The sequence below is a fragment of the Carcharhinus amblyrhynchos genome, unplaced genomic scaffold (genome assembly GCF_965287045.1).
Source record: "Carcharhinus amblyrhynchos unplaced genomic scaffold, sCarAmb.v2.hapA scaffold_38, whole genome shotgun sequence".
In the NCBI taxonomy this organism is placed as follows: Eukaryota; Metazoa; Chordata; class Chondrichthyes; order Carcharhiniformes; family Carcharhinidae; genus Carcharhinus; species Carcharhinus amblyrhynchos.
This window is the reverse complement of record NW_027649779.1, coordinates 7,238,517-7,266,022: the sequence shown is the minus strand read 5'-3', so window position 1 is coordinate 7,266,022 and position 27,506 is coordinate 7,238,517. Positions and strand designations below refer to the sequence as shown.

The 27,506-nt window shown below is 45.6% G+C and overlaps 4 protein-coding genes across 4 annotated transcripts in view; 3 read left to right on the top strand and 1 right to left on the bottom strand.

Annotated features, from left to right (window-relative positions):
* Positions 1-9,704, top strand: part of LOC145362493 (uncharacterized) — a 46,379-nt gene extending 36,675 nt beyond the window's left edge. The window contains exons 7-8 of the mRNA XM_080218513.1: positions 4,596-5,151; positions 8,217-9,704. Of these exons, the coding sequence (XP_080074639.1) occupies positions 4,596-5,151; positions 8,217-9,020 (1,360 nt within the window). The 3' untranslated portion in view covers positions 9,021-9,704. The remainder of the gene's footprint in view (positions 1-4,595; positions 5,152-8,216) is intronic.
* A 2,807-nt stretch (positions 9,705-12,511) lies between these two features.
* Positions 12,512-15,646, top strand: LOC145362524 (uncharacterized). The gene is made up of 2 exons (XM_080218544.1): positions 12,512-12,585; positions 13,671-15,646. The coding sequence occupies exon 2, from the start codon at positions 13,895-13,897 to the stop codon at positions 14,729-14,731; it is 837 nt and encodes a 278-aa protein (XP_080074670.1). The 5' UTR covers positions 12,512-12,585; positions 13,671-13,894; the 3' UTR covers positions 14,732-15,646.
* A 4,435-nt stretch (positions 15,647-20,081) lies between these two features.
* On the bottom strand, positions 20,082-22,498 carry LOC145362497 (uncharacterized). Its single transcript, XM_080218517.1, has 2 exons — positions 22,433-22,498; positions 20,082-21,708 (listed from the first exon to the last, which is right to left on the bottom strand). Exon 2 carries the CDS (start codon positions 21,605-21,607, stop codon positions 20,261-20,263), a length of 1,347 nt encoding a protein of 448 aa, XP_080074643.1. The 5' UTR covers positions 21,608-21,708; positions 22,433-22,498; the 3' UTR covers positions 20,082-20,260.
* Positions 22,499-24,472: 1,974 nt separating this feature from the next.
* On the top strand, positions 24,473-26,601 carry LOC145362517 (uncharacterized). The gene is made up of 2 exons (XM_080218536.1): positions 24,473-24,526; positions 25,295-26,601. The coding sequence occupies exon 2, from the start codon at positions 25,656-25,658 to the stop codon at positions 26,592-26,594; it is 939 nt and encodes a 312-aa protein (XP_080074662.1). The 5' UTR covers positions 24,473-24,526; positions 25,295-25,655; the 3' UTR covers positions 26,595-26,601.
* The last annotated feature ends 905 nt before the right edge of the window (positions 26,602-27,506 follow it).

Genomic DNA, 27,506 nt, shown 5'->3' with positions numbered 1-27,506 from the left:
ACATAATAGGAAGGATGTGGAGGCATTGGAGAGCGTACAGAGGAGGTTTACCAGGATGTTGCCTGGTATGGAGGGAAGGTCCTATGAGGAGAGACTGAGGGATTTGGGGTTGTTTTCGTTAGAAAGAAGGCGGCTAAGAGGGGACCTTATTGAAACATACAAGATGATTAGAGGTTTAGATAGGCCTTTTTCCTCGGATGGAGAAAGCTTGCACGAGGGGGCATAGCTTCAAATTAAGGGGTGGTAAATATAGGACGGATGTCAGAGGTAGGTTCTTTACCCAGAGGGTGGTGAGGGATTGGAATGCCCTGCCTGCTGCAGTTGTAGATGTGCCTAGTTTGGGGGCGTTTAAGAGATCCGTGGATAGGTTTATGGATGGAAAGGGATTGATTTAGGTTAGAGGGTCATTGCTTTTTTAATTGGTCGGCGCAACATCGTGGGCCGAAGGGCCTGTTCTGTGCTGTAATGTTCTATGTCATTTGTGGGGCCAGCCCGAGGAAAAAGTGACACTGAAAACTGTTGACTTCTCATAAAAACCCAACTGGCTCACAAATGTTCTTTAGGGAAGGGAACCTGCCACCCAGTCTGGGCTTACACAAGACTCTGGCTTCCATGGGAGGAAGCAGAGAGGCAAAGAAGAGGGTAAAAGAGATAAACTTCATAGATCTGCAAATGAATTTGAATTTCGAAAGAATCTCCTAAACCCATAACTCCACCCACTGGAAAGACAAGAGCAGCTGGTACCTGGGAAAACCATCACCTCCAAGACACACACCAGCGAGTTCAAGCTGGGGGGAGAACAGACTCCTGCTCCACATGTGAGAAAGATGCAATCAATCATCCAATAGGCTGACACATTGGTGAGTTCAGCAGTGATTACTGGGGTTGGATTCTGCTGTTCTTGCTGTTAATGACATTCAAACCTGAACTCTGTTCATCCTGATAGGTTGGGTTTGTTTCTGTTGATGTTTATAATCTCTGTAACTGGACTGGACATTTAATATTCTGGAACTTAGCTTGTAACTCTTACTCTTCTAATAAAGTATCTTTCTTTGATCCATAACAAATAGTGATTTATTTGTAAATTTTTCAACGGAGTCAGAGCAGAGGAATAACCTCATCCAGTGTGAATTTACTGGTGTACTGTGAGGTGAGATAATCGCCTGAACTCAGTTCCCAAGTGTGAGCATCTGAACGGTCTCTCGTCAGTGTGAATACATTGATGGGATATCACTTCTCTGGAACTTTTACAGCTTTTCTCACAGTCTGGGCAATTAAAAACTCATTCCAGAGTGTGAACTTGTTTGTGTGTCATATGGCAGGATGAGTGAATGAATCCCTTCCCACTTCTGCAGCATTTGCACCATCTGCCTCCAGTTTGAATATGTCAGTGAACCAACAGGTTGGATGATGGAGTGAATCCCGTCCAACACATGGAGCAGGTGAATGCACCCCCCCTGGTGTGACTACGCAATGAGTTTCCAGTTCAGACATGTAACTGAATCCCTGCTCACAGCCTTAACTTTTCCACAGTTTCTCTCCAGAATATATATCTCCACTTAAAACTGAGATGCGCAGAAATGTTTTCTCGCAGAGGGTGGTGAATCTCTGGAATTCTCTGCCCCAAAGGGTGATGGAGGCTGGATCACTATAAGTATTAATTGGAGGTAGATGAATATTTGATAGATTGGGAATAGAGGGCTATGGGGAAATGGCACAGTAAAAGGGTTGAAGCTGGCACAGATTAACCATGATCGGATTGAATGACGGGACCGGCTTGAAGGGTCTGGTGGTCACTCTTGCTTTTATTTTTCATGATCAGTTGCTGCAAGTCAACGATTTCCTCCAGAATGAGAAAAGAAATGGAAAGGGGGAGAAAAGAAAGTGTTTTACTCACAGATGGTGGAGACAGGAGGAGGTTTGGGTCTGTCTGATGCTCAATCTTCATTCAGAGAGAGGAGCAGCAGGTTTGCTGGGCAGGAATGAACAACTGAACAAACTCTTTTCTCCCCATTGTCTGAATGCGGAAGTTGGACAGAGTCCTTCCGGTGCTCCAACCTTTCCCATTGGTCAATCCCCGCAGACAGACAATGAGGGGCGGAGCCCCACGTGGGGGTGGGCGGGACTTTGCCCTCCACCCGCGCTGAGCAAGGCCGGCATCTCCACATCAAAGGCCGGAAGAGCCGGACAGACAATGGTCAGGGCGCCGGCTTTGTCCCGGGCCCCGCCCCACACCCGCACATGCGCATTCACACAAAATCTGCACATGCGCACTTCTGATTCACGGCCCCTCACCAGCTATAGCCAATGGGAAGAATGGGAGGACCGGAAGGGCTGTGGTCCTCCAGCCAATCAGAGCTTGGGCTTTTTGTGAATGAAGATTGCGCTTCAGGCAGATTCAAACTTCCTCCTGTCTCCAGCATCTGTGAGTAAAACACTTTCTTTTCTCATTCTGAGGGAAATTGGAGACTTGCAACAACTGAAATGAAAGGAAGTGAATCCAGGGAAGGTGCAGACTCAGGAAAGCTTGGCCCAGATCTCTCTCTCTTTCTTAAAGACATTGACATAGAAACATAGACGATAGGAGCAGGAGGAAGCCATTTGGCCCTTTGAGCCTGCTCTGCCATTCATTACAATCATTCCTGATCATCCAACTCACAGCTGAATCCTGCTTTCTACCCATAACTTTTGATCCCATTCGTCCCAAGTGCTATATCTATCTGCTTTTGAATAAATTCAATGTTTTGGCATCAACTACTTCCTGTGATCATGAATTCCAGAGGCTCACCACTCTTTGGGTGAAGAAATGTCTCCTCACCTCCATCCTAAATGGTCTACCCTGAATCCTCAGACTGAGACCCTTTTTTCTTGACCGCACCCCCCACCCCCGCCACCATTGGCACCATCCTCCCTGTATCTATCCTGTCTAGACCTGTTAAAATTTTATAGGTCTCTTTGAGATCCCCCCTCATTTATCTGAACTCCAGAGAAAATAATCCTAACTTAGTCAATCTCTCCTCATACATCGATCCCGCCATTTCCTGAATCAGCCTGGGAAACATCCTTTGCTCCCTCAGCTTGACAAATTTATTTGTCTGGCTAAAAGGATGGCCTTTTTCCTAATGTTCACAATTAAAGGGCATTTTCCCCAGGAGTTGGCTGACATTTAAGGGGACAGTAAATTAATATTGGACAGAGATATGTCCAGTGTTGTTATATGGTACAGGTTAGATATATTATTTATGTTTCTGTTATGAAGTGCATTTATTGTTATTTCTTGCATTGTATTCTAATGCTGTAGTATCTTATACATTTCCAGTCATTGAGTCATTACAGCACAGAAGGAATCCATTTGGTAATTCGAGTCCATGCTGACTCTCTGCATAACATCCTAGTCCCATTCCCCCTCTATATCCCATTCTCCTGAAAGTTTATTTCCTTCAAGTGTCCATCCAGTTTAATTTTTAAATAGAATCCATAGACTTGTAATATGGAACTGTAGCTGTGTTATATATTTCCAGACATCTCTTCACTCAGAGGGCTGTAAGTCTTTTGGATTTGTCTTCCACAGGGACCTGTGGAGGCTGAGGATCATTGAATATATTCCAGGATGTGTTGGACTGATTTTTGATTGACAAGGGTGTCAATGGTTGTGGGGAACAGACAAGAAGATGGAGCAAAAGCTAAGATGTGGGGGGATTTCTTCACTCAAGGATGTGGTGAAGCTTTGAAATTCTCAACTGCTGAGGACAGTGGAATCTCAGTCATCAAGTATTTTCAGGGGAGAGATTGATTCATTTCTAGATATTGAAGATATCAAGGGATATGGGTTTAGTGTGGGGAGAATGATGCTGAGGTAGATGAGCCAATGATTTCATTGAATGATTTAAAAGGCTCAATGGGCCAAATGGCCAACTGCAGCTCTTATTTGTTATGGTCTCTGTGTCCAGGACAGGAAGCAGTGAACATGGATCTGACAATCAGTCTCAATCAGCACCTTCAGTCGAATTGGGAGGGTGAATATTAGATACAGCAGACTGAGAATGGAGGGAGAGTGTTGGGATGGAGAATGAGAACGGAAAGAATGTTCCATAGAAACTAGAATTATCTGTTCTGAATTTCTATCCTGTACTGACATTGATGACTTTTGCAGACTTGTTTTGCAGGATATTGAAAGAGGAATCACAGGCAAAAATCTCAACTGTCACATCCAGATCCAACAGTCATATTCCTTGGGATCTGATTATCATTGGTCTTTGAATCTAGAAGGAAAAATTATTGTCTGATCTGTCGATTTGAATAGATTTCAAATGTCAGTGTGACTGGAAAAGCACCAACACAGTGCCACACTCGAGTGAGAGTGTTCCAGTGCACTGACTAAAGAGCTTTAACCAGTTACACAGCCTGAATAAATATTACACCATTCACAGCGGAAGAGACTGTACTCATGTTGGGTGTGTGTGTGGACGAGGCTTTAACTGATTGTCCAAACAAGGCGGAGGCAAGGATACCTGCACCATGGAGAATCCATGGAAATGTGCAGACTGTGGGAAGAGGTACAGATCCCCATCTCTGCTGGATGCTCATCGACGCAGCCACACTGGGGAGAGGCCATTCATTTGCTCTCAGTGTGGGAGGGGATTCACTCTGTCATCCAGCCTGCTGAGACACCGGCAAGTTCACACTGGGGACAGACCGTTCACCTGCTCTCAGTGTGGGAAGGGATTCACTCGGTTATCTACTCTGCAGATACACCAGCGCATTCACACTGGGGAGAGACCATTCACCTGCTCTCAGTGTGGGGAGGGATTCACTCAGTCATCCAACCTTCGGAGACACCAGCGAGGTCACACTGGGGAGAAGCCATTCATCTGCTCTGTGTGTGGAGAGGGATTTACTGAGTCATCCAACCTGCGGAGGCACCAGCGAGTTCACACTGGGGAGAGGCCATTCACCTGCTCTCAGTGTGGGAAGGGATTCACTCAGTTATCCGACCTGCAAACACACCAGCGAATTCACACTGGGGAGAGACCATTCACCTGCTCTCAGTGTGGGAAGGGATTTGCTTGGTCATCCAGCTGGTGGAGACACCAGCGAGTTCACACTGGGGAGAGGCCGTTTACCTGCCCTCAGTGTGGGAAGGGATTCAGAGTTTCATTCTTGCTGCTGAAACACCAACAAGTTCATGAGTGATTACATGAGGGTTGGATTCTGTTGTTACTGTTTAAGCTCAAAATTACATTTGGATTTTTTTCATTCTCACAGCTGGTCAATGGGGAGGGTTTCTTTCTGCTGGACTGGCTGATCTCACAACTTTGCCTCCAATGGGCTGACGCTCTTTGAGCTTTGTTGCGAATACCTGGTTTCAAATTTCAGAAGGATCACAAGAGCGTCTGGTGTTAGGAAGGTCAGAGATATTTAGTCAGCATTTCTGTTTGAAACCCCCGAAATGTCCATCCAATTCCCTTTATAATTGTTCAGTGTCTCCATTTCCTCCACCTTCATAGGCAGTGAGTTCTGGGTCATTAGCGTTCGCTGCATCAAAATATTCTCCCTCGCATGCCGCCCACCACCCCCACCCCCACCCCCACCCCCACCCCCACCCCCCTGCTACCGCACTTCTGACCCTTCAATCCGTGTCCCTCTCATCGTTATCCAATCAGCTAATAGGAACAGATTTTCTTTGTCCACCTTATCTAAACCTGTCAGAATCTTGTCCACCTCGTTCAAATCTCCCCTCAACCTCCTTTGCTCCAAGGGGAACAACCCCAGCCTGACATTGACAATAAAGAACAAACTAACAGAATATGTTAATACCTGAAATCAAATGGGAATGTTGAATTTGTTTTAAAGATATTGTAACATATTGTCCTGGACAATAAAAGAATTGGAATAACGCACCTTGGGTGTGGTTGAGTGGAATATATCAATCTGGAACTACCTACAGTCTTATGGAAGTCTGGAATGTGTGGCTGGAAATCCTTCCCTAACAGCACTGTAAGTTCACTCTGGGTATTGTAGCAGTTCAAGAAGACAGTGTTGGGGTTGACCGTAGCTGAAGCAGCTACATAAGCCACATATTCTGTTATCATTGAAGGACTGCAGATTGAATGTGAAGCATTATGGGACACTATCTTGACCACATTCCTGTGACTGCTCAATTTCTGCAATCATGGACCATTAAAGCTGCTTAGCAGGGCCCCTCTTATCAGCATGTAGGCAGCTGATCTGAGTAATTGACTGCTAACAGAATAGTCTGGGATGTGGTGGAGATCAGAAAGTCCTGAGTCTAGTGGTTCATTGTGATGGCATAAAGTCTGTTGTTATAAGGTGTCTGGTCCACATGATGAGATGGTCCAAAGCTGTCCATGAGCTGATCACACAGCCACATGATGCCTGATTGTTAGCTTAACTGGATATGTCTCTAATTGATTCATATTGTGACTGGTTTATAACCAGCCAGGATGGGCTGCAATAAATGAATAAGAACGATTTTCTAAGTTCAGGGTACAGTTTGCATGGTGAGACTATTTGATGTTTGGAACAGATCTGGGTGTCGAGCGATTTGTCTTCAATCATTCTTCATTAACATGGCCAAGTTTTAGACTGTAAGGTATATGTGCAGATTTAGGCCTGGGCACTAGGACCTGGAGGGGAGCAGAAACGTGAGGCCCCGCCCACTCGCGGTTGTGTCACCAAGACACTGCGCATGCGCTCTCCTCCGCTGACTCAAGATGCCGGCTTTTAACCTGCGCCTCGTCTCAGGAAAAAGACCGGAAGCTGCAAACACAGTTTCCGGGCTCATTTTCGAGACTTGAGGCCGTTACCAGATATTTAGAAACCCTCTACGTCCATACCCCGGTTTCATTGCTCTCGCTAAGTTTCCCCGTCCTTACTGGCTGCTGATGATACGGAGGAAATTCTCTCCGAAGGCGGTCACCCACACTGCGCGTGCTGCAAGCGCCGTTGCTTAGTGCGCATGCGAGCCTCTTCCCGTGCGTTGGATGAGGACGCCTCATCTCCGCCTCTTTCACCCCGATTGGTTGGAGGATCAGTGACTCTCGTTCTGTCCTCCAGCCCCGCCTCCTCTTCCTATTGGCCCGGAGCTGCCGTCAATCAGTCCCCAGGCATTGTGATGTGGATCATGCGCAGTGTCTTTGCTGTCCTTGGCGCTAGTTCGTTCTGGAGAAGCGGAGTCAGCGTTAGGCGGTGGCTGGGCGGGTCTGGAAACACTTTGTGGATCCGCTTCAGAATCATTGTCAGCTCCCTAGTTTGCAGCTGCGGGGCTTCTCCCGGGAACAGGCCCAGGTTAACGGCCCCATCCTGGCTCAGCCACTGGAGGATGGTTCACATCAGAGGATGGGGGAGGGGGTCAGTAAATAAGAGGTTACACTTTGGCCTCAAATCAATGAGGACTCTGATCTCTGGGAAGGAAGGAAACCCCTGGGAGGATTCACAAACACCCGCCGGAGGACCCAACACCCCCAATAAGAGCCATCGGTTTTATTGTCAGTCTGCAGACAGGAGCTGGAGAACTGAACCCAGACTGAGGAAAGGGAGGAATAAAACTGGGAGTGGAGGAAAGAAATCCTGGAGATAATGAGATGGGTTTGGATTTCAGCCCAGGGAGGAGGGAGAGTGTTTGGGACAGGGATTTATTGATTTGGGAATAAGTGAGGAAGAAATGTTCCAGAGAATTAGAATTGCCTATTCAAAATTTCTGTCCTGGACTGACAGTGATTAATTTTGTAAATTCCTTTTACAGGTGAGGTGAAGAAACATCACATCAAAATCAGACAGAGTCTCGATTCATTAGGACTTGAATATCCTAAGACTTTGAACGTGGAAGGAGAAATGTTTGTCTTCAGCCTGGAGGAGAAGATTTCAAACATCAGTGTGACTGATAAAGCACCAAGATACACACACACCCGAGTGAGAGTGTTTCAGTGAATTGACTGTGGAAAGAGCTTTATCCAGTTACGCAGCCTTAAAAAACATCACACCTTTCACAGCAAGGAAAAACTGTATACGTGTTCTGTGTGTGAATGAGGCTTCAACTGATCATTTAACCTGGAGAGTCACAAGGACACCACATCATGGAGAAACCGTGGAAATGTGGGGACTGTGGGAAAAGATTCAGTTACCCTTCCCTGTTGGAAAATCATCGGCGCAGTCACACTGGGGAGAGACCGTTCACCTGCTCTGTCTGTGGGGAGGGATTCATTCAATCATCTGGCCTTTGGTCTCACCAGAGAATTCACACTGAGGAAAAGCCATTCACCTGCACCTCCTGTGGGAAGAGGTTCAGGCATTCTTCAGCACTCGCTGTGCACCAACGCACTCACACCGGGGAGAGACCATTCATCTGCTCTGTGTGTGGGAAGGGATTCACTCAATCATTCCACCTGCTGTCACACCAGCGAGTTCATTCTGGGGAGAGGCCGTTCACCTGCTCCGACTGTGGGAAGGGATTCACTGGGTCATCCCACTTACTGTCACACCAGCGAGTTCACATTGAGGACAAACCATTCAGCTGCACTGACTGTGGACGGAGTTTCAGACAGGCATCCTCCCTCATTGCACACCAGAGAATTCACACAGGAGAGAGACCATTTACTTGCTTTGTATGTGGGAAGGGATTCACAGCTTTACCCACCCTGCTGAGACACCAGAAAATTCACACTGAAGAGAAGCCATTCAGCTGCACTGACTGTGGAAAGAATTTCAGGCAGTCGTCCAACCTCACTGCGCACCGACGCACTCACACTGCAGAGAGACCATTCACATGCTCCGTGTGTGGGAAGGGATTCAATCGGTCATCCAACCTCTCTGCTCACCAGCGAGTTCACACAGGGGAGAGGCCATTCACTTGCTCCATGTGTGGGAAGGGATTCGCAAAGTCTTTCAACCTGCTGGCTCACCAACGCACTCACAGTAAGAGGCCATTTAACTGCTCTGTGTGTGGGAAGGGATTCACTCAGTCACAATGGCTCCTGAAACATCAGCAAGTTCACAAATGACTGCAGGGGTTGGATTCTGCTGTTTTTGCTGCTGTTCAGTATTGATAGTCTGCCGATATTTTATGTCTGCTGACGTTACCAAACCTTGTAACTCGCTGGAATTTAATATTCTGGAAGTGTCACTGATTTTCGGGGCTGCAATGTCACTTTTTAAAAGTAACACCTGTGATCTTCCCTCTTAACTGAAGAACTCCCAACAGGAACCTGTTTAGAATAACATTAAGAACTTTCAGAGTCATAGAGGTTTACAGCATGGAAACAGGCCCTTCTGCCCAACTTGTCCATGCCTCTTTTTTTAAACCCCTAAGCTAATTCCAATAGCCTGCATTTGACCCATATTCCTCTATACCCATCATACCCATGTAACTATTTAAATGCTTTTTAAAAGATAAAATTGTACCCACCTCTACTACTACCTCTGGCAACTTTTGCTTCAATTCTAATTTGATCTCTGAGGCAAAATCTACAATTCATTCTCTGAAAGATCCATCTGCAGGGCACAAAGTATTTATTTTCAATGCTTGTATTGAGATTTTCTGGAAAGCTACTCTTTGATTTTTAAGGGCTATTTTTTGGTTTCCAGGGGATCATTTTCCATTCTCAGTAACTCCTCTATTAGTGATGGAGTCACATAGTAACATTACCTTTTGTGTTAGTTTACGTCTTTGGTTAAGATAGCACAAATACGAAGACTGTGTATATATTAAATCTTTTAAATTGAAATCTGTAAATAATATTTTTTGTAAATTTATTTTAAAAATACTCCCATACACTCTTTCCAAATGACAATTCTAACTGTTTGACACAAGGCAACTGAATCGGGGCAGATGTTTATTGGTTCAGACAGTGCAGCAGGAAAAAACTCTCCCAATTCTGATCTTCATTGTATATGGATTTGCATTCATAACCCATCAATAACCTCACTACAGCAGCTGAGATCAACTCTGACCAGGACTTCTGTGAGTTGTCTGTTAGCATTAAACTGCAAATAATAGCAGTTTAGAATATGAACCTGGATGAATGTACCTCGATTTCTAATGTGACGACCCAAGTGATTGGTATGTTCACAATATCTAGTTACTCAAATTCCTGAGCTGTACACCCCACCTCCTGAGATATATAAAAATAATCGAGACTTGTTCAGCAGAATGGGGAAAGCTCTGCCGATGGTTGGATCGCTCCTTTTGAGGCTCACACTGCTATGAAACTAGTTCTGTAGCAGGAAGACACAACTCCTCCACACATCACAGATGGGCTGCTGAGTCAGTGAACTTCCTTTCTCAAAATAGTCGGAAAGCTGTTCCTCCAATTTGACATCTGCCTCTGCAGATTTAGCAACATCAGGAAAGACAGTATCTGTGATTGGGGGAGATGATTCTCATAGTTTCTGTCTGTCCCATGTACAGGGTGATTTTTCTTCCTCCCATGACAAAATTTTCACGGGCTTTTTGGCAAATCATGTTGCAGTTTTATAGAACCTTAGGCTGCACTTGGGATACAGTGTTCAACTCTGGTCGCCACATTACCAGAAGCATGTGGAGGCTTTGGAGAAGGTACAGAAAAGATTTACCCAGGGTGTTGCCTGGCATGGAGGGCATTAGCTATGAGGGGTGGCACAGTAGCACAGTGGTTAGCACTGCTGCTTCACAGCTCCAGGGTCCTGGGTTCGATTCCTGGCTCGGGTAACTGTGCAAACTCCACACAGACATTGTTCTCGTGTCTGTGTGGGTTTCCTCCGGATACTCCAGTTTCCTCCCACAGTCCAAAGATGTGCGGATTAGGTTGATTGGCCATGCTAAGAAATTGCCCCTTCGTGTCCTGGGTAGCGGAGGTTAGAGGGATTAGTGGGTATAATATGTAGGGATATGGGGCTAGGGCCTGGGTGGGATTGTGTTCGGTGCAGACTCGGTGGGCTGAAGGGCCTCTTTCTGCACTGTAGGGTTCTATGATTGAGGAGAGGTTGGAGAAACTTGGTTTGTTCTCACTGGAACCACTGAGGTTGAGGGATGATCTGAGAGAAGTCTATAAAATTATGAGGAGCATGGACAGGGTGGATAGTCAGAAGCTTTTTCCCGGGTGAAAGAGTCAGTTACTAGGGGGCATAGGTTTATGGTGCGAGGGGCCAGATTTAAAGATGTATGAGGCAAGTTCTTTTACACAGAGGGTGGTGGGCGCCTGGAACTCGCTGCCAGGAGAGTTAGTGGAAGCAGATACAATAGTGACTTTTAAGGAGTGACTTGACAAATACATGAATAGGATGGGAATGGAGGGATATAGTCCCCAGAAGGGGTTTTAGTTCAGCCGGGCAGCATGGTTGGTGCAGTCTTGAAGGGCCTGTTCCTGTGGTGTAATTTTCTTTGTTTTGAGGGTGAATTCACCATCCACAGCCATTTATTTTGAACCCTGGTTCTGAAATATTCTCAGTCTGGATTTAAGGCTTCCTGGCATAATACACAGATTTAGGTCTTACCACCAAACACCAATTCATATCCTCATCTGAGTCCCAGATTTAAATGTGGTTGTCCAAACCAGAAAACATATACAATCTGACTCTTTTAAAACCTGATTCACTACACCCTGCCACACTAACTACAAGAGATTGTGTTTGGAATTAATTGTTCCATTAAAGCCTGTGTTGTTTTCAATGACAATATTTTTATTGAAACGTGGTGGGATTCAATCCCAGGTCCCAAAATCATTATAATAAAAACAGAAAATGCTGGATAAGCTCAGCAGGTCTGTTTCATTCAAAATTCCAGCATTTGCAGGATTTTGCTTTATCCCCAAAATCATGACCCTGGATTACTCCTCCTCTAATTCCAGTTACAAAATTCCACAACTCTCTATATTTTCCGGAGGAGAAATAAATGTTTTATTCACAGATGTTGGCCAGAGGAGGAAGTTTGAGTCTGTGTGTGAAGCTAAAAACAGAAGCTGTGCTGTTTCAAATCAAACTGCGGGACTTGGGAGAAAATGATGGGAAGAGATTTTGCAAAGTCCCCTCTCCCACTCCCTCAGCTGGCAGCCCAGCACGCAGGCGCAGAGAGCGCTGCCGAGCCGAGCTGTCCGGAGCAGGCGCAGTGCGGCTGCCGCCAGCGGTCGCTCTGGATGTCTTTTTGGAGCAGCCGGAGGGGGGGAGGGGGAGATCACCGAGCGGCTTCTCGCTCTGGCCGGAGCCGCCAGCCGCTTGTCTGGAAACCTTGGCTCGAGGACGGGCAGGGGGAGGGGAGCAGTGGGTGGGGGAGGGGCTCCCGGATCCGCGCGCAAGGCCTGCACAATGGAACTCCTAGGACGTCACCGCGGAGCAGACTGATTTCTATTGGCGGATATAGGCAGGCCTCCATTGTGATGTCACAATGCGGAAGTTAGCCAATGAGCTTTAGAAGACACTTCCTCCTCTGGGCAACATCTGGGAGGAAATCAATGTCTCCCCCTTTCCATTTCTCATTCTGGGGGAAATTGGGGACCTGCAACAACTGAAGGGTAAGGGAGTGAATCCAGGGAGGCTGCAGGCTCTGGAACGATTATAGACGAACATCGGAATTAGGAACAGGACTTGGCCCAGGTATCTTTCTCTCTCTCAAAGATATTGACATCTTTTAGCTCCCTCAGGTTGTCCCCTTTATTTATCTGGGTAACAAGATAACCTCTTAACTAACGTTCACAATTAAAGGGGGAGTTTTCCCAGGAGAAGGTTGTTTAAATGAACTGTAAATTCACCTGGGACAGAGATATGTTTAATGTAGTTGTATGTACGTGCTATGTTATTTATGATTCCCTATTTCTTGTCTTGAAAAGGCACTGTGTCAACGTTACCTATGTCCACTGATGGAGACATTACAACACAGAAGGAATCCATCTGGCAACTCAAATCCATGCCAACCCTCTTTGGAGTAATTCAGATGATCCAATTCCCCCTCAATATTCCCATTCCCCTGAGTTTCACATCACAATGGAATGGATGAGAGTTCCAGATGAGCTGAGACTGGGGTGGAATTGGGCGATGTTACTGAGGTGGAAATAGACAGTCTTGATGATGATGATGTGTGGCTGGAAGCTCATCTTGGGGTGAAATATTTCACCAGGGTTGTGAACAGCCTGATTCAGGTCAGATACGTTACTGGGAAGAAGGATAGAGTTGCTGGTGACAGAGTGGATTTTTTAGGGTGGACTGAAGACAATGGGTTGTCTTCCTAGTATTTATATGAAAGAAATTTCTGTTCTTTTAGTACTGGATGTCAGATAAGTCAGAATAGTGTGTGGTTGGAGGAACTCAGAGGTGATGTTGTTTATATCCATTTGCTATCTTGGTCCTTCTAGTGGAGTTGAGGGTTCGTGAGATTCTGTCAAAGTTCTTGTCAAGCTGTAGATGTATAAAATCCCTTGCCTTCACTACCGGCTACTCCTACGTCTCTCTGCCTCCTCCCAAAGTCTCGTGCAGACCCAGACCGTGTGGCAGGTTTCATTCCCTGAAGGACATCAGTGAACCAGTTGGGTTTGTATGACTATCCAGCAGCTTTTTTGGTTACCCTTTCCTCACGACAACTCCACAAATTACCAGATTTATTCAGTTCAATTTCACAACCCACCTTTGTGTTTTTGTGGGTTCTTTCTCACTCAATTTTTTTCTGTTTTAAATCAATTTCCCAGGGGTTTACAAGAAGAAAATCTGCAGTCGAGAAACTGAAACAAAACATGATATCAGAATCTGATGAGTCGGCCATTTATTGTAACCTGAATATCATTGTATTTTGAAATTGGAAGAAAAAAGCACCATTCACAGTGGAGAGAAACTGTACACGTGTTCTGTTTGAGGACGAGACTTCAACTAATCATCTGGCCTTTAGGAACATAATTACAGTCACAACAGGGAGATGGCATGGAAGTGTGAGGATTGTGGGAAGGAATTCAATTACCCATCCCTGCTGGAAACTCATCGACGCAGTCACACTGGGGAGAGGCCATTTACCTGCTCTCAGTGTGGGAAGGGATTCACTCAGTTATCCAGCTTAAATATACATCAGAGGACTCATGCTGAGGAGAGACCGTTCACCTGCTCCCACTGTGGGAAGGGATTCAATCAGTCATCCAATCTAGCAATACACCAGCGAGTTCACACTGGGGAGAAACCATTCACCTGCTCTGAATGTGGGAAGGGATTTTCTCACGCATCCACTCTGCTGATACACCAGCGAGCTCACACTCAGGAGAGGCCATTCACTTGCGCCCAGTGTGGGAAGGGATTTGCTGACTCATCTACTTTGTTGAAACACCAGCGAGTTCACACTGGGGAGAGGCCATTCACCTGCTCTGTGTGTGGAAAGGGATTTGCTCAGTCAGCCACCTTGTTCACACACCAGCGAATTCACACTGGGGAGAGGCCATTCACCTGCTCTGTGTGTGGGAAAGGATTCACTCGGTCATCAACTCTGCTGACACACCAGCGAGTTCACACTGGGGAGAAACCATTCATCTGCTCTGTGTGTGGGAAAGGATTCAATCATTCATCCAACCTAGCAATACACCAGCGAATCCACACAGAGGACAGGCCATTCATCTGTTCTGTGTGTGAGAAGGGATTCAGTCAGTCGTCTAAACTAGCAATACATCAGCGGGTTCACACTGGAGAGAGGCCATTCACCTGCTTGCAGTGTGGGAAGGGATATGTTACCTCATCGAATCTTCTGACACACCAACGAATTCACAACTAATTATTGTGATTGAATTTCAAACTAGGGAGAAACCATGAAAATGATTGTGTGGAGAGTTTCCGTTACCTGTCAGAGCTGGAAGTACACTGGGGACTGTTTGAAGATAGAAGGTTTCTGCAAGCTGCTCTAAGAACATAAGAAATAGGAGCAGGAGTAGGCCATCTAGCCCTTCGAGCCTGCCCCGCCATTCAATAAGATCATGGCTGATCTGAACAGGATCAGTTCCACTTTCCTGCTTTCTCCCCATAACCCTTAATTCCCCTGTTTATCAGAAACCTATCTTTCCGTGACTTTAATATATTCAGCGAGGTAACCTCCACCACTTCAACGTGCAGAGAATTCCAGAGACTCACCACCCTTTGAGTGAAGAAGTTCCTCCTCAACTCTGATCTAAACTGCACCCCCCCCCCCCCCCCCCGCTTATCTTGACGCTGTGCCCTCTAGTCCTGCTATTCTTTCTCAGCGGGAAGAATCTCTCTACCTCTACCCTATCCATCCCCTTCATTACCTTATACGTCTCTATAAGATCCTTCCTCAGCCTTCTAAACTCTAAGACTTGTCTTCTCTCTGAAAGCTCATTATAGCAAGTATATTTATGGTTTTTAACTGTCATTTAAGTGGGATCTAAATGTGAGGAATGTTGCATATTAGAACTGAAATTGTGCTAAGTTAGAAATTAAAGTAGTATCCTTTCACTTTTAAATACTGTTCAATTGTTATTAGTTAAGCTCCTTCATTTTTTGGAATTATATTTAAGCTGTTATTAAATAAAGTTTGTTTTACCATGAAAGATCCCTAATTTGTCATTGGAATTATTCCTGGAGTGAAGCATCCTATCCTCACATTTATGCCAAAATAGAAAAATTTTTTTGGATCTAATCTGGCTTCCTAACATAATTTAGGGGTTCTGGTTCAGGACCGTATTGGAAGGGATTCACTCAATAATCTACTCTCCAAGCACCCCTGCTTCCCACTGGGGAGGGACCTTTTAAATGCCCAGACTGTGAGAACTGCTATAAAAGCTGTGGAAAACTATTGTCTCATCAACATGTTCACACTGAGACACCATTCAGCTGCTTTTACTGTGAGACTGGGTTCAGGAAATCATTTCGACTGACTGTACACCAGCGAGTTCACACTGGGGAGAGGCGTTCACCTGCTCTGAGTTTGGGAAGAGATTCACTCAGTTTTGCAGTTCAATTTCCAGAATCTGCAGTATCTGATTTTGATCTGATTTTTTTGTTTGAGTTATTATTGTCACTTGTATTGGGATACAGTGAAAAGTATTGTTTCTTGTGCGCTTTACAGACAGAACATAGCATTCCAGCATTTTCTGATTTAGTTCCTTTTGAAGGGTTCTCCCTCTCTCCTCCATCCTCACCTCAACAAGAAGTCTGAGGAGCTCATGGAGCTCATTTTTCACTAAGATTGAGACAACTGATCAGCTGCTTTCCTGCCACTGGGTCAAACTGTGACTAAAAATTTGCCCAACCTTAACTCAGCTTTCCTTAGCTTCTCCCTATCGAGAAGTAGATTTAGTAATCTATATTTGTATTGTTGGATATTAGTAATACGGTATAGATTTAAGCGAGTTTAATTCAGTGTTTCTGTGTACAAAAGGGTTAAAACTTTCATAATGTTAAATAAAGGTGTTTGCATGTACAGGGTTTTGGTTTCATTCCAAACTGTGCCTGCATTGTGTTTGGAGAATTTACAATGTGAAAAACACGAGTGTAAAGAAAGACAAAGTTGTTACTTGGCGACCAGTGGCCATTTCTGGTTAGAAATAATTTTTGAGTTAGCTGAAGAGGAAACTGCCAGAAACATTAGGCAGAACAATGGAGCAAGGGCAAGAAAGAAAATCCCAGAAGTTAAAGAGCAGATAGTTCCAGAAACCAGGGAATTCAAAAAGTCTGAGGAAAACTGAAGTCAAAGGGAATCTGAACAAAATACTGTTCCCTGAAGTTAAAGAAAGGAGCAAAGAGAGGTTTCTAGTTAAAGACAACACACCTGGTGAAATTGGCTGGCAAAAAGACAGATCCTGAAATAATCCTAAGGTTGGGGACTTTGTACCACCTGTGAAACAGTAGTGTTCTGCTGGCATGGCTGGATACCAGAGAGATTGTGTGGAAGCTTGAATGCATGTGGTAATCTAATACAGAAGAATAGTGAAAGGAGGGATTGAAATCCTGGAAATGGATTCTTGCTTAAAAGATCTGAGAGAGAGTGTTGTTTGGGAGAAGATTCTCAGCCATGTCTTTTCGAGAGTGGATCTGGTTGATGAAAATTTCTGCTCATTGATTTCAATGACAATGTTACAATTCATAATTTTACAAATGACAATTTCTGTGGACATTAATGAGTACAGGAGCTCAGTGTGATTTCTCAGCATCAGGTTATACTCTGAACATGTGCAGTGCAAATGGTGGAAAATGCTGATCAGAGATTACATGAATTGTAGAGAATATCCAGTCTGGAAGGAGACTGTTCGGTTTAACTAGTCCGTGCTGATGTTTATATTTCACACAAGACTACTCCCATTCCATCTCCCTCATTTCAGCCTTTCATTTTTCTAATCTCCTTTCCCTCATGTACTCATCACGTTTTCTTTTTAAACTATAAGAATGAGTTGTCCAGCTAGTTTCTGTGGCACTGAATTTCACATTGTCATCAATCTCTAAGTATAGATGGTGAGTGACTTGGAGGGGAATTTGCAGGTGATGATGTTCCCATGTGTTTGCTGCCCATCTCTGAGGTGCTCGAAGTTGCGGGTTTGCAAGATGCTGTCAAAGAAGTCTTGGTGAGGGCTTGCAGTGCATCTTGAAGGTGGTACACACAGCTGCCATGTGAGTCAGTGTTGGAGTGAGTATATGTTTGTTGAGGGATTGCCAATAAAGCTACTTTGTCTTGAATGGTGTTGAGCTTCCTGAGTTGTTGGAGCTGCAATAATTCAGAAAATTGGAGCTTATTCAATTGGACAAGAGTTGTGCCTTGTAGATGCTGGATTTTGGGGAGAAGGGTTAAAGAGATTGTTTAAAGAAAAATTTACTTGATCTGGCCCATACACCATGAGGAGATGGAAATGGGATGTGTTATGATTCTCAATTGAAACCCTAACCTACTGAAAAGGTGAACATTGAAGACTCGAACACGGAGAGAGGGAGGTCTGTTAGTGTTCTTCAGCAGTGGAAGTGGGGATCAGGGATTGTGCTGGAAGAACAGGAGTGATGGTAAAATGAGTCAGCAAATAGGGAACAATTGTATTTCCACCAGCTCGGGTTACTGAAGGCTGAATATTGTGGGAGAGAAAAGGTGAGAGTGTTGCAGAGTTTAAAGTGGAACAGGAGAGCTTTAAGCTGGTGGTCAGTGAAATCTGACCCTCTTTTTTTGTCTGCTGTCATTTCACAGAGGCCCCGTTTGGCTGAAACTCTATTTCTACAGCTACAGAATCAGTGAAAGGACATTGCACCTTCTCCACAGCAGCATCAAACTCACACCGATTGACTGTTTCTCCATTCACCTCAAGGTTATCGACATCATCCCAGGATCCTCTCTCTCCATTCCCTTCCCTACTCCATTCCCTCTAATCTCCCTGAACTCACTGAACATCACCCCAGGGATCCTCACTCCCTGCTCCATTCCCTCTGTCAGCATTCCCCTGAACTCACTGAACAGAAGGAGTAATCCCAGAGTAACTGTTGGGATTGGAGTCAGGGGATGTTCCAGGTTTGTGTATTTTTAGTTATCCTGGTGTCAGAACACACATTTACATTAATAAAACAGGGCATTCCTGCAAACACACTGCAGCTCCTCATGTCTGTTGTCTCCAAGTTCCTGTGAATTCCCTCAACTAGTATATAATGTAGACTTGAATTGATTTATTTTAAAACAGTTTATTTTAAACATATTAACACCAGCCTGAAAGTTGTAGACTCAGGACTGTCACACAAATGCTCTCAATCTGATGGTGTGGTGGTATTGTCACTGGACTAGTAACCCAGAATCTGAGGGTAATGCTCTGGGGAGCCAGCTTCCAATCACACCACAGCAAATGGTGAAATCCAAATTTAATAAAAATCTGTAAAGGCCTAGTGATGACCATGAAACCATTGCTGTTAAAACCCATTTGGTTCACTGATGTTCATTTGTGCCCTTTAGAGAAGGAATTTATACAACTCCAGAATAAGACCACAGGATGCTGGAAAATCTCAGCAGGTCTGGTAGCATCTGTAAGTCTTTCATGTGCCTCCAGGTCCACACGATGTGGTTGACTCCAGAATGGCCGAACAAACAAGCCACTCAGTTCAAGGGCAGTTAGGGAAAGGCCACAAGCAATGAATTAAAAATAATCTTCACAAAATGTTGACCAGTCATTTAAATTTAAACCTGCTGTTTCACTCTCAGTCAGGAACAGATCCCAGATTTAAACCAATCTCTGATTTAACAGCACATTGCCAGCATTCACCAGTGTTCTTCCCAACTCGAAACACAGTTGTAAAAGAGTCTTTTGTTCTGTGTCATTGAACCCTACAGTGCAGAAGGAGGCCATTCAGTACATTGAATCTGCACTGACCACAATCCCACACAGGTCCTATCCCCACAACGCCATGAATTTATCTTAGCTCGTGCCCCGACACTAAGGGGCAATTTCGCATGGCCAATTCACCCAACCCTCACATCCTTGGACTGAAGCACCCAGTGGAAACCCACACAGACACAGGGAGACTGTGCAAACTCTGCACAGACAGTGACCCAAGCTGGGAATTGAACCCGGGTCCCTGGCGCTGTGAGGCAGCAGTGCCAACCACTGTGCCACAGTACAGACCATGTTGAGGAGCTCTGAACCATGGAAGAGAGTGGTTGGGATACAGTTCTTAGACGCCTCAGGAATATCCCACACAATTTTTCTTGAATGTGATAAACAGCAGCAATAACTGCAGAATGCAGCTCCTGAAGACACATGAACTCACTGAGGTGTCAGTAGATGAGGTAGGGCAGCACAGTGGTGGTACAGTGGTTAGCACTGCTGCCTCACAGCACCAGTGACCTGGGTTCAATTCCGGCCTCAGGGGACTGTCTTTGTAGAAATTGTCCATTCTCTTGTGTCTGCATGAGTTTCTTTCGGGTGCTCCTGTTTCCCACAAAAATCAATAGGTCAGGTGGATTGTCCATGGTAAAGACAGTTTGGCCGGTGGGCTAGTGGAAGGGAGGGAAGCAGCAGAAATAGCTGATCAGATTGTCTCAAACTTAATGACAAAGAAGGTCCATGAACTCCTCGCTTGTTGTTGGAGGTAATGATGGAGGAGACAAGGGCGAGGGAGAGACCTTCAATAGGAATTGACCCATGTTCAAGGTATTAAAAAGATTCAACACACTGTGTACTAAACATAAATCTGATTGATTTAACATTTATCTAGAATATTAACTCAGCTCCAACTGAGATGGAGTTTATGAACATCAGCAGAAACAGAGCCTGATCAACATGCTTCATTTCTGGATGTAAATAACGGCAAAATCCCATCACTGTAGTCATTTGTGAACTCGCTGGTGTGTCAGCAGGTTGGATGAAGAAACAAATGCCTTCCCACACACAGAGCAGGTGAATGGCCTCTCCCCAGTGTGAGTGCGCCGGTGCACAGTGAGATGAGATAATTCTCTGAACTTAGTCCCACAGTCAGAGCACCTGAACGGTCTCTCCCCAGTGTGAACACATTGATGGGACACCAGATTGCTGGAACTTTTAAAACGTTTCCTACAGTCTGGGCATTTAAAAGGTCTCTCCCCAGTGTGAACACGTTGATGACGTACCAGTTCCCCTGAACGTTTATAGCATTTCCCACAGTCTGGGCATTTAAACGGTCTCTCCTCAGTGTGAGTGCGCTGGTGTGAAGTGAGGGCAGATGATGTCTTGAACCCTGTCCCACAGTGAGAGCACGTAAAGGGTCTCTCGTCAGTGTGAACACGTTGATGGCGCATCAGTTCCCCAGAACTTTTATAGCTCTTCTCACATTCTGAGCATTTAAATGGTCTCTCAGTAGTGTGAACTTGCTGGTGTTTCAGCAGAGTTGATAGCTGAGTGAATCCTCTTCCACACTTGGAGCAGATGCAAGGTTTCTCGTGAGTGTGAATTCGTTGGTGTTTCTGCAGGGTACATGAATGAGCGAATCCCTTCCCACACTGAGAGCAAGTGAATGGCCTCTCTCCAGTGTGAGTGCGCTGGTGTTCAGACAGGTTACTCAATTGCCTGAATGCAGTGCCACACTGAGAGCACTTGAAAGGTCTCTCATCAGTGTGAGTGCGCTGGTGTCTAGATAGGGCATAGGATGACTTGAATCCACTCCCACAGTCAGAGCACCTGAACGGTCTCGCATTAGTGTGAACACGTTGATGGGACAGAAGTTCCCCAGAACTTTTAAAGCAGTTCCCACAGTCTGAGCATTTAAAAGGTCTCTCTTCAGTGTGAACTCGCTGGTGCATCAGCAGGTTAGATGACCTTGTGAATCTTTTCCCACACTCGGAGCAGATGAATGGCTTCTCCCCGGTGTGAACTCGTTGGCGTTTCATTGCACACTCAGAGGAGGCCAATGGCCTCTCCCCACTGTGAACTCGCTGGTGTCTCAGCAAGTTGGTTGACTGAGTGAAGCCCTTCCCACAGTCAGAGCAGGTGAATGGCTTCTCCCCAGTGTGACAGCGACAATGCTTTTCAAGGTGAGATGGGGATGTGAATCCCTTCCCACAATCCTCACATTTCCACGGTTTCTTCCTGGTGTGAATGCGCTTGTGTTTCGACAGGCCAGATGATTGGTTGAAGCCTTGTCCACACACAGAACAAATGTACGGTTTCTCCTCACTGTGAATGGTGCTTTTTTCTTCCATGTTCAAAATCCGATGATATTCACGTTGTGATAAGATGTGCAACTGTCAGATCCGGATGTGATGCATGGCTTGAATTTCCTGACTGCAAGTCCTCCTAAAACCTGTGAAATTGATTTAAAACAGAAACAAGAGAATGAGAGATAACCCACAAAAACACAAAGGCAGGTTGTGAAATTGAGCTGAATGAATCTGGTAATTTATGGTGACAGCACGAAGGAAAAATTCACCATGAAAGCAGCTGGGTTTTTGTTAAAACCCAACCAATACATTAATATCTGTTGGGGAAAGGAATCTGTCACTAAGCGTAGGTCTGCACAAAACATTAACTTCTAAATGAGGGGGCGGCACAGTGGTTGACATTGCTGTCTCAGAGTGCCAGGGACATGGGTTCGATTCCCAGCTCGGGTTACTGTCAATGTGGAGTTTACACTGTCTCTTCCTGCCTGCATGGGTTTCCTCCAGATGCTCCTGTTTCCTCCCACAGGTTAGGTGAATTGGCCATGCTAAACTGCTCCTTCTTGTCAGGGGGACTAGCTAAACTAAATGCATGGGGTTAAGGGGATGGGGCCTGGCTGGGGTTGTGGTGGGTACAGACTCGATGGGCCGAATGGCCTCTTCCCGCGCTGTGGGGATTCTCTGAGAATCACAACATTCTCTCCTCCTGCTGACAGGGAGCAACGCGCATGCGCACTGCCCGACAAAAGATAACTTCCCTTTATCCATGCTTGTTTCTGCAGAAGCAGAATGGCTCTGGACAAACCCCGGACTGGCCCAGGACCTTCCTGTTAGGAGATTGAAGTTCACGAACTGTTCATGAAACCTTACCGCCCTCTCTTTGCGCCCATCTCTCCCTCAGACACGCCGCTTCCTGACCCGCCACGGAGACAAGAAACAACAACCTCATGTCCCGAGCTCTCCCTCTGCGCATGCTCAGAACACGGGCACCACTGCGCCTGCGCGCTGGTGATAGCCTGGATAGAAGGCATTCCTCGTCGCTTGGGATGCTGGGTAAACGCCCCGCCATTGAATGGAAAAATGGTTTGTAATAATTTATTTGTTGTTATCGCGTGAAAGCTGGGGCTGAAGGGCCAATAATAAAACTAGGATACATATCATTTAGAGACCTGATTGCACAGACCATTATCTCAATTCAGAGAAGGACATTGGAATTGTTCAGAAATTGAAAGCCAAAGGTAGAAATAAGAGCAGAAACCATCTACTACAGTTATATATATCTCAGTAGCACATGAATATCAGGTATAATGCGATTAATTATGAAGATGTACAATGCGAATGGTGCCTGTTAGATAAAGTGCAATGTTCTAACACATTGGCGCAGCTATGATCAATGTTAAGAGAATATTGGATGACAGAGTTACAACAACATTATGCTCTGTCTCCTTGTAATCTATTTCAGATTTTCTTTCAATAACTAGGCCATTAATGTGACCGGAATTAGCATCTATGATCTGCCATAATTACAAGAGGAAAGTTAGTGACCGCAATTATCCCAGGATTAAATTATACACTGCATACTATCTGCAAATGGGGCTCGTAACACAATTTATTTTATTCATTAGTTTCACAACTGGGCTTACATTAACACTACAATTAAGTTCCTGTTAAAATCCCCTTGTACCCATACACTGGTATTTGTTCAGGTATGCTGAGGAAGAATTTAGCATGGCCAATGCACCCAACCAGCACGTTTTTGGACTGTGGCAGGAAACCAGAACACAGGGAAGGAAAACACACACAGACACGGGCAGGACATGCATACTCTGCAAAGACAGTACCCCAAGCCAGGAAACAAACCTGGGTCACTGGTGCTGTGAGGCAGTAATGCTAGCTATGGTGCTGCCCTTAGAATCTCAATTATTTCAGAAATTGATTTTATGGCATTGATTTACTGGAGGCTGTGGAAATAGTGAAATCTAAATAATGTACAGAAACAAGCAAGATACAGCTACTTTCTACACATTAGCTTTGCACATTTCCCTTAATCAGTTGGGTAGTTTGAAATTTTGAGGATTACTTCACAAGCTGTTAAAATGGGCAAACATGGATGTTCACTTAATATATGGGTGTGGCTGGCAAAAGCCACACTCCAAAATGGTGGTGAGCCACCTTTTTGATCAGCTGCCGTCCATAAGGTGTCAGTACACCATCCACTTCTCTTTGGGAGGTAATTCATGATTTCAATGCAGTGACAATGAAACAATGCAATATAATTCCAAGTCAGGATGGTGTGCAATTTGGAGGGGAACTTGAAAGCGGTGGTGTTCACAAACACACCAGCTGTCCATGATCTTTTAGGTTCAAAGTTCTATTCCCCAGATCCTTTCCTTTCCCATCATCTGCTTTAAGCCACAAACAGAAAGATCCAGTTTTTCTCCTGGAGTTTGACATAAAGCAGCTTTCAAAATGATGCAGTCTCCGCCAATGAGGGAGATCCGGTCTCAGATCTATCCCTTATTCAATCCGAATCCCGACAGTGCAGAAAGAGGCCCTTCAGCTTATCTAGTCTGCACCAGCATTCCACCCAGGCCCTCTCCTCTGCCCTATCTCCGCAACGCCACATATTCAACATGACTCATCCATCAAACCCGCACATGTTTGGGCTGTAGAAGGAAACCGGAGCACCCGGAAGAAACCCACGGGGAGAACATGCAAACTCCACAAAGACAGTGACCCGAGGCCGGAACTGAACCCGGGTCCCTGGCGCCGTGAGGCAGCAGTGCGAACCACTGCTCGGAGGACCATCCGCTCCCGAGCGGTCCTCCAGCCCCGCCCCCTCTTCCTATTGGTCCGGAGATTCCGTCAATCACTGCCCGGGCATTGTGATGTGGAGCATGCGCAATGCTGCTGGCAGCTCAGGATTGAGGCGGTGGAAATTCTCATCGCATCAGAAACCGGCGGGTGGGTAATGAGGGAGGGATGGAGCCGGCTGGTGGGTAATGAGGAAGGGATGGAGCCGGCGGGTGAGCTGGAGGCTTCAATAACACGCCGTGTCGATGCCAAGCCCCGAATACAAAGCTCGGGTGCGGGTTGTGAACAGGGGAAATCAGATCGGGTTTTCCCCGAGATAGGCCCAGACTCCCCGCCGCCATATTTATCGGGAGACTGTGCGGCCAATGGCATGCGCGCTGAGGGCCCCGCCCCTCATTCAGTCGGATTGGTTGGTGGGGGGGCCGCCAGGCCCGCCGCCTCTTCCTATTGGTCCGCACCTGCTGTCAATCACCCCGGGGCATTGTGAGGTGAGCGGGGAGGATTCCCCAACACCCGCTGGAGGCCCCAACACCCTCAATAAGAACCATTGGGTTTTATTGTCAGTCTGCAGACAGGCGCTGGAGAACTGAACCCATGATGTGGGTATGCCGGCGTTGGACTGGCGTAAACACAGTAAAAAGTCTGACAACACCAGGTTTTAGTCCAACCGATTTATTTGATAATACACTCACAAACTGAACCCAGACAGAGGAGAGGGAGGGAGAAAACTGGGAGTGGAGGAAAGAAATGGTGAGATGGGGTTGGATTTCAGCCCAGGGAGGAGGGAGAACGTGTGGGATGTGGATTTACAGATTTGAGGGACTGGAGAGGAAAAAAAATGGCCCAGAGAAACTGGAATTGTCTGATTAGAATTTCTATCCCATATTTAGTTAGCATTTTCCTGAATTTCTTTTGCAGTGTGCTATAAGGGGAGAATTTGCAAACAAAAAACTCAAACCAAACATCACATCAAGATTTAACAGAATCACTTGATTCACCTGGATCTGAATATGATCAATCTTACACTGTGGAAGGAGAAGAATGTTTGTTCTGTTTGTGGGAAAAGATTTCAAATGTAAGTATGACTGGAAAAGCACCGACAAACACACATTCAAGTGAGAGTGTTCCAGTGAACTGACTGTGGAAAGAATTTTAACAAGTTATACAGCCTGAAAAAAATCACACCATTCACAGCGAGGAGAACCAATACAAGTGTTGTGTGTGTGGATGAGGCTTCAGCTGATCATCCAACTTGGAGAGAGGCAAGAACACCAACACCATGGAGAAACCTTGGCAGTGTGAGGACGGTGGGAAGGGATTCAATTATCCTTCCCAGCTGGAATATCATCAACACAGTCACACTGGCGCCAGCATCACACAGAGGCCACTGAAATGTGGAGATTGTGGTAAAGTGATCAGATCCCCATCAGACCTGGAAATTCATCGATGCAGTCACACGGGGGAGAGACCGTTCACTTGCTTCAAGTGTGGGAAGGGATTTGTTCAGAAATCTACCCTGCTGAGACACCAGCGAGTTCACACTGGGGCAAGGCCATTTACCTGCTCCCATTGTGGGATGGGATTCACACAGTTATCTCACCTCACGGTACACCAACAAGTTCACACTGGGGAGAGACCATTTAGCTGTTGTGTGTGTGGGAAGGGATTCACCAGTTTAACTAATCTCAATTCTCATCAGCTTGTTCACACTGATAAGAGACTTTTCAAATGTTCAGACTGTGGTAAGAGCTTCAAAAGCACAAGAAATCTACAGAGACACCAATACATTCACTCTAGTCAGAGCCCATTCTCCTGTTGTGTGTGTGGTAAGGGATTCACTCGGTCATTCAGTGTGCTGCGACACCAGCGAGTTCATACCGAGGAGAGACCGTTCCCATGCACTGAATGTGGAAAGAGGTTCACTCGGTTGTGCACCTTGCAGAGACATCAACAAATTCACACTGTGGAGAATCCATTCACCTGTTTCATCTGTGGGAAGGGATTCACTCAGTCATCTGTCCTCCTGAGACACCAGCAGGTTCATACCGCAGCAAGGTCTTTCATCTGCTCTGAGTGTGGGATGGGATTCATTCAGTCATTCCAACTGTTAAGGCATCAGCGAATTCACACTGGAGAGAGGCCATTCATCTGTTGCCAGTGTGGGAAGGGATTTATTCAGTCCTATCACCTACTGAGACACCAGCGAGTTCATGAGTGACTGCAGGGTTGGATTCTGATATTATGGTCCCTCTTGATCGCATCCAGGACTGGATTATGTCCATTCTGACAGGGTTCATTCTTTTTCTGATGTGAATAATTCCTGTGACTGGATTGGAGTTTAATGTTTTATGCACTAAATCATACAGCGTTTTGATACTGTTGGGTAAAAGTTTAAAATTTTAAAGTTTATTTATTGTTGATTTCCCCAAGATAAGAGACTAATTGAAGTCCTTATTGTGATATCAAGTTGAGGAAAGATACATATGAACAAGTAACCGGGATGTAAAGCAGCATGTGACTGAAGTGTTCATGGGCAGCACTTTGGGACCAATGAGCATAATTCTATTAATTTTAAAATAGTTATGGAAAAGGCTAGGTCTGGTTCACAAGTTAAAGTTCTAAATCGGGGCAAGGCCAATTTTGATGATATTTAACAGGAACTTTCAAAGTTGATTAGGGGAGGCTGTTCACAGGTTAATGAATGTCTGGCATGTGTGAGACTTTCAAAAGCGAGATAGCGAGAGTGCAGAGCCAGCACATTCCTGTTACTGTAAAGGACAAAGCTGGCAGGAGTAAGTAACATTGAATGGCTAGAGATTTTGAGAGTCTGGTCACTAAAAAGGAAGCATATGTCAGGTATTGACAGCTGGGGTCAAGTGAATCTCATGAGGAGTATAGGGGGTTTCCTCCAGGTGGTCCGGTTTCCTCTCACAGTCCAAAGATGTGCAGGTTTGTTTGATTGGCCATGCTAAATTGCCCCGAGTGTCAGGGGGATTAGCAGGGTAAATATGTAGGGTTATGGGAGTAGGGCCTGAGTGGGATTGTGGTTGGTGCGGACTCAATGGGCTGAATGGCCTCCTCCTTCAATGTGGAGATTCTACAAAACTTTTATAGCAGTTCCACAGTCTGG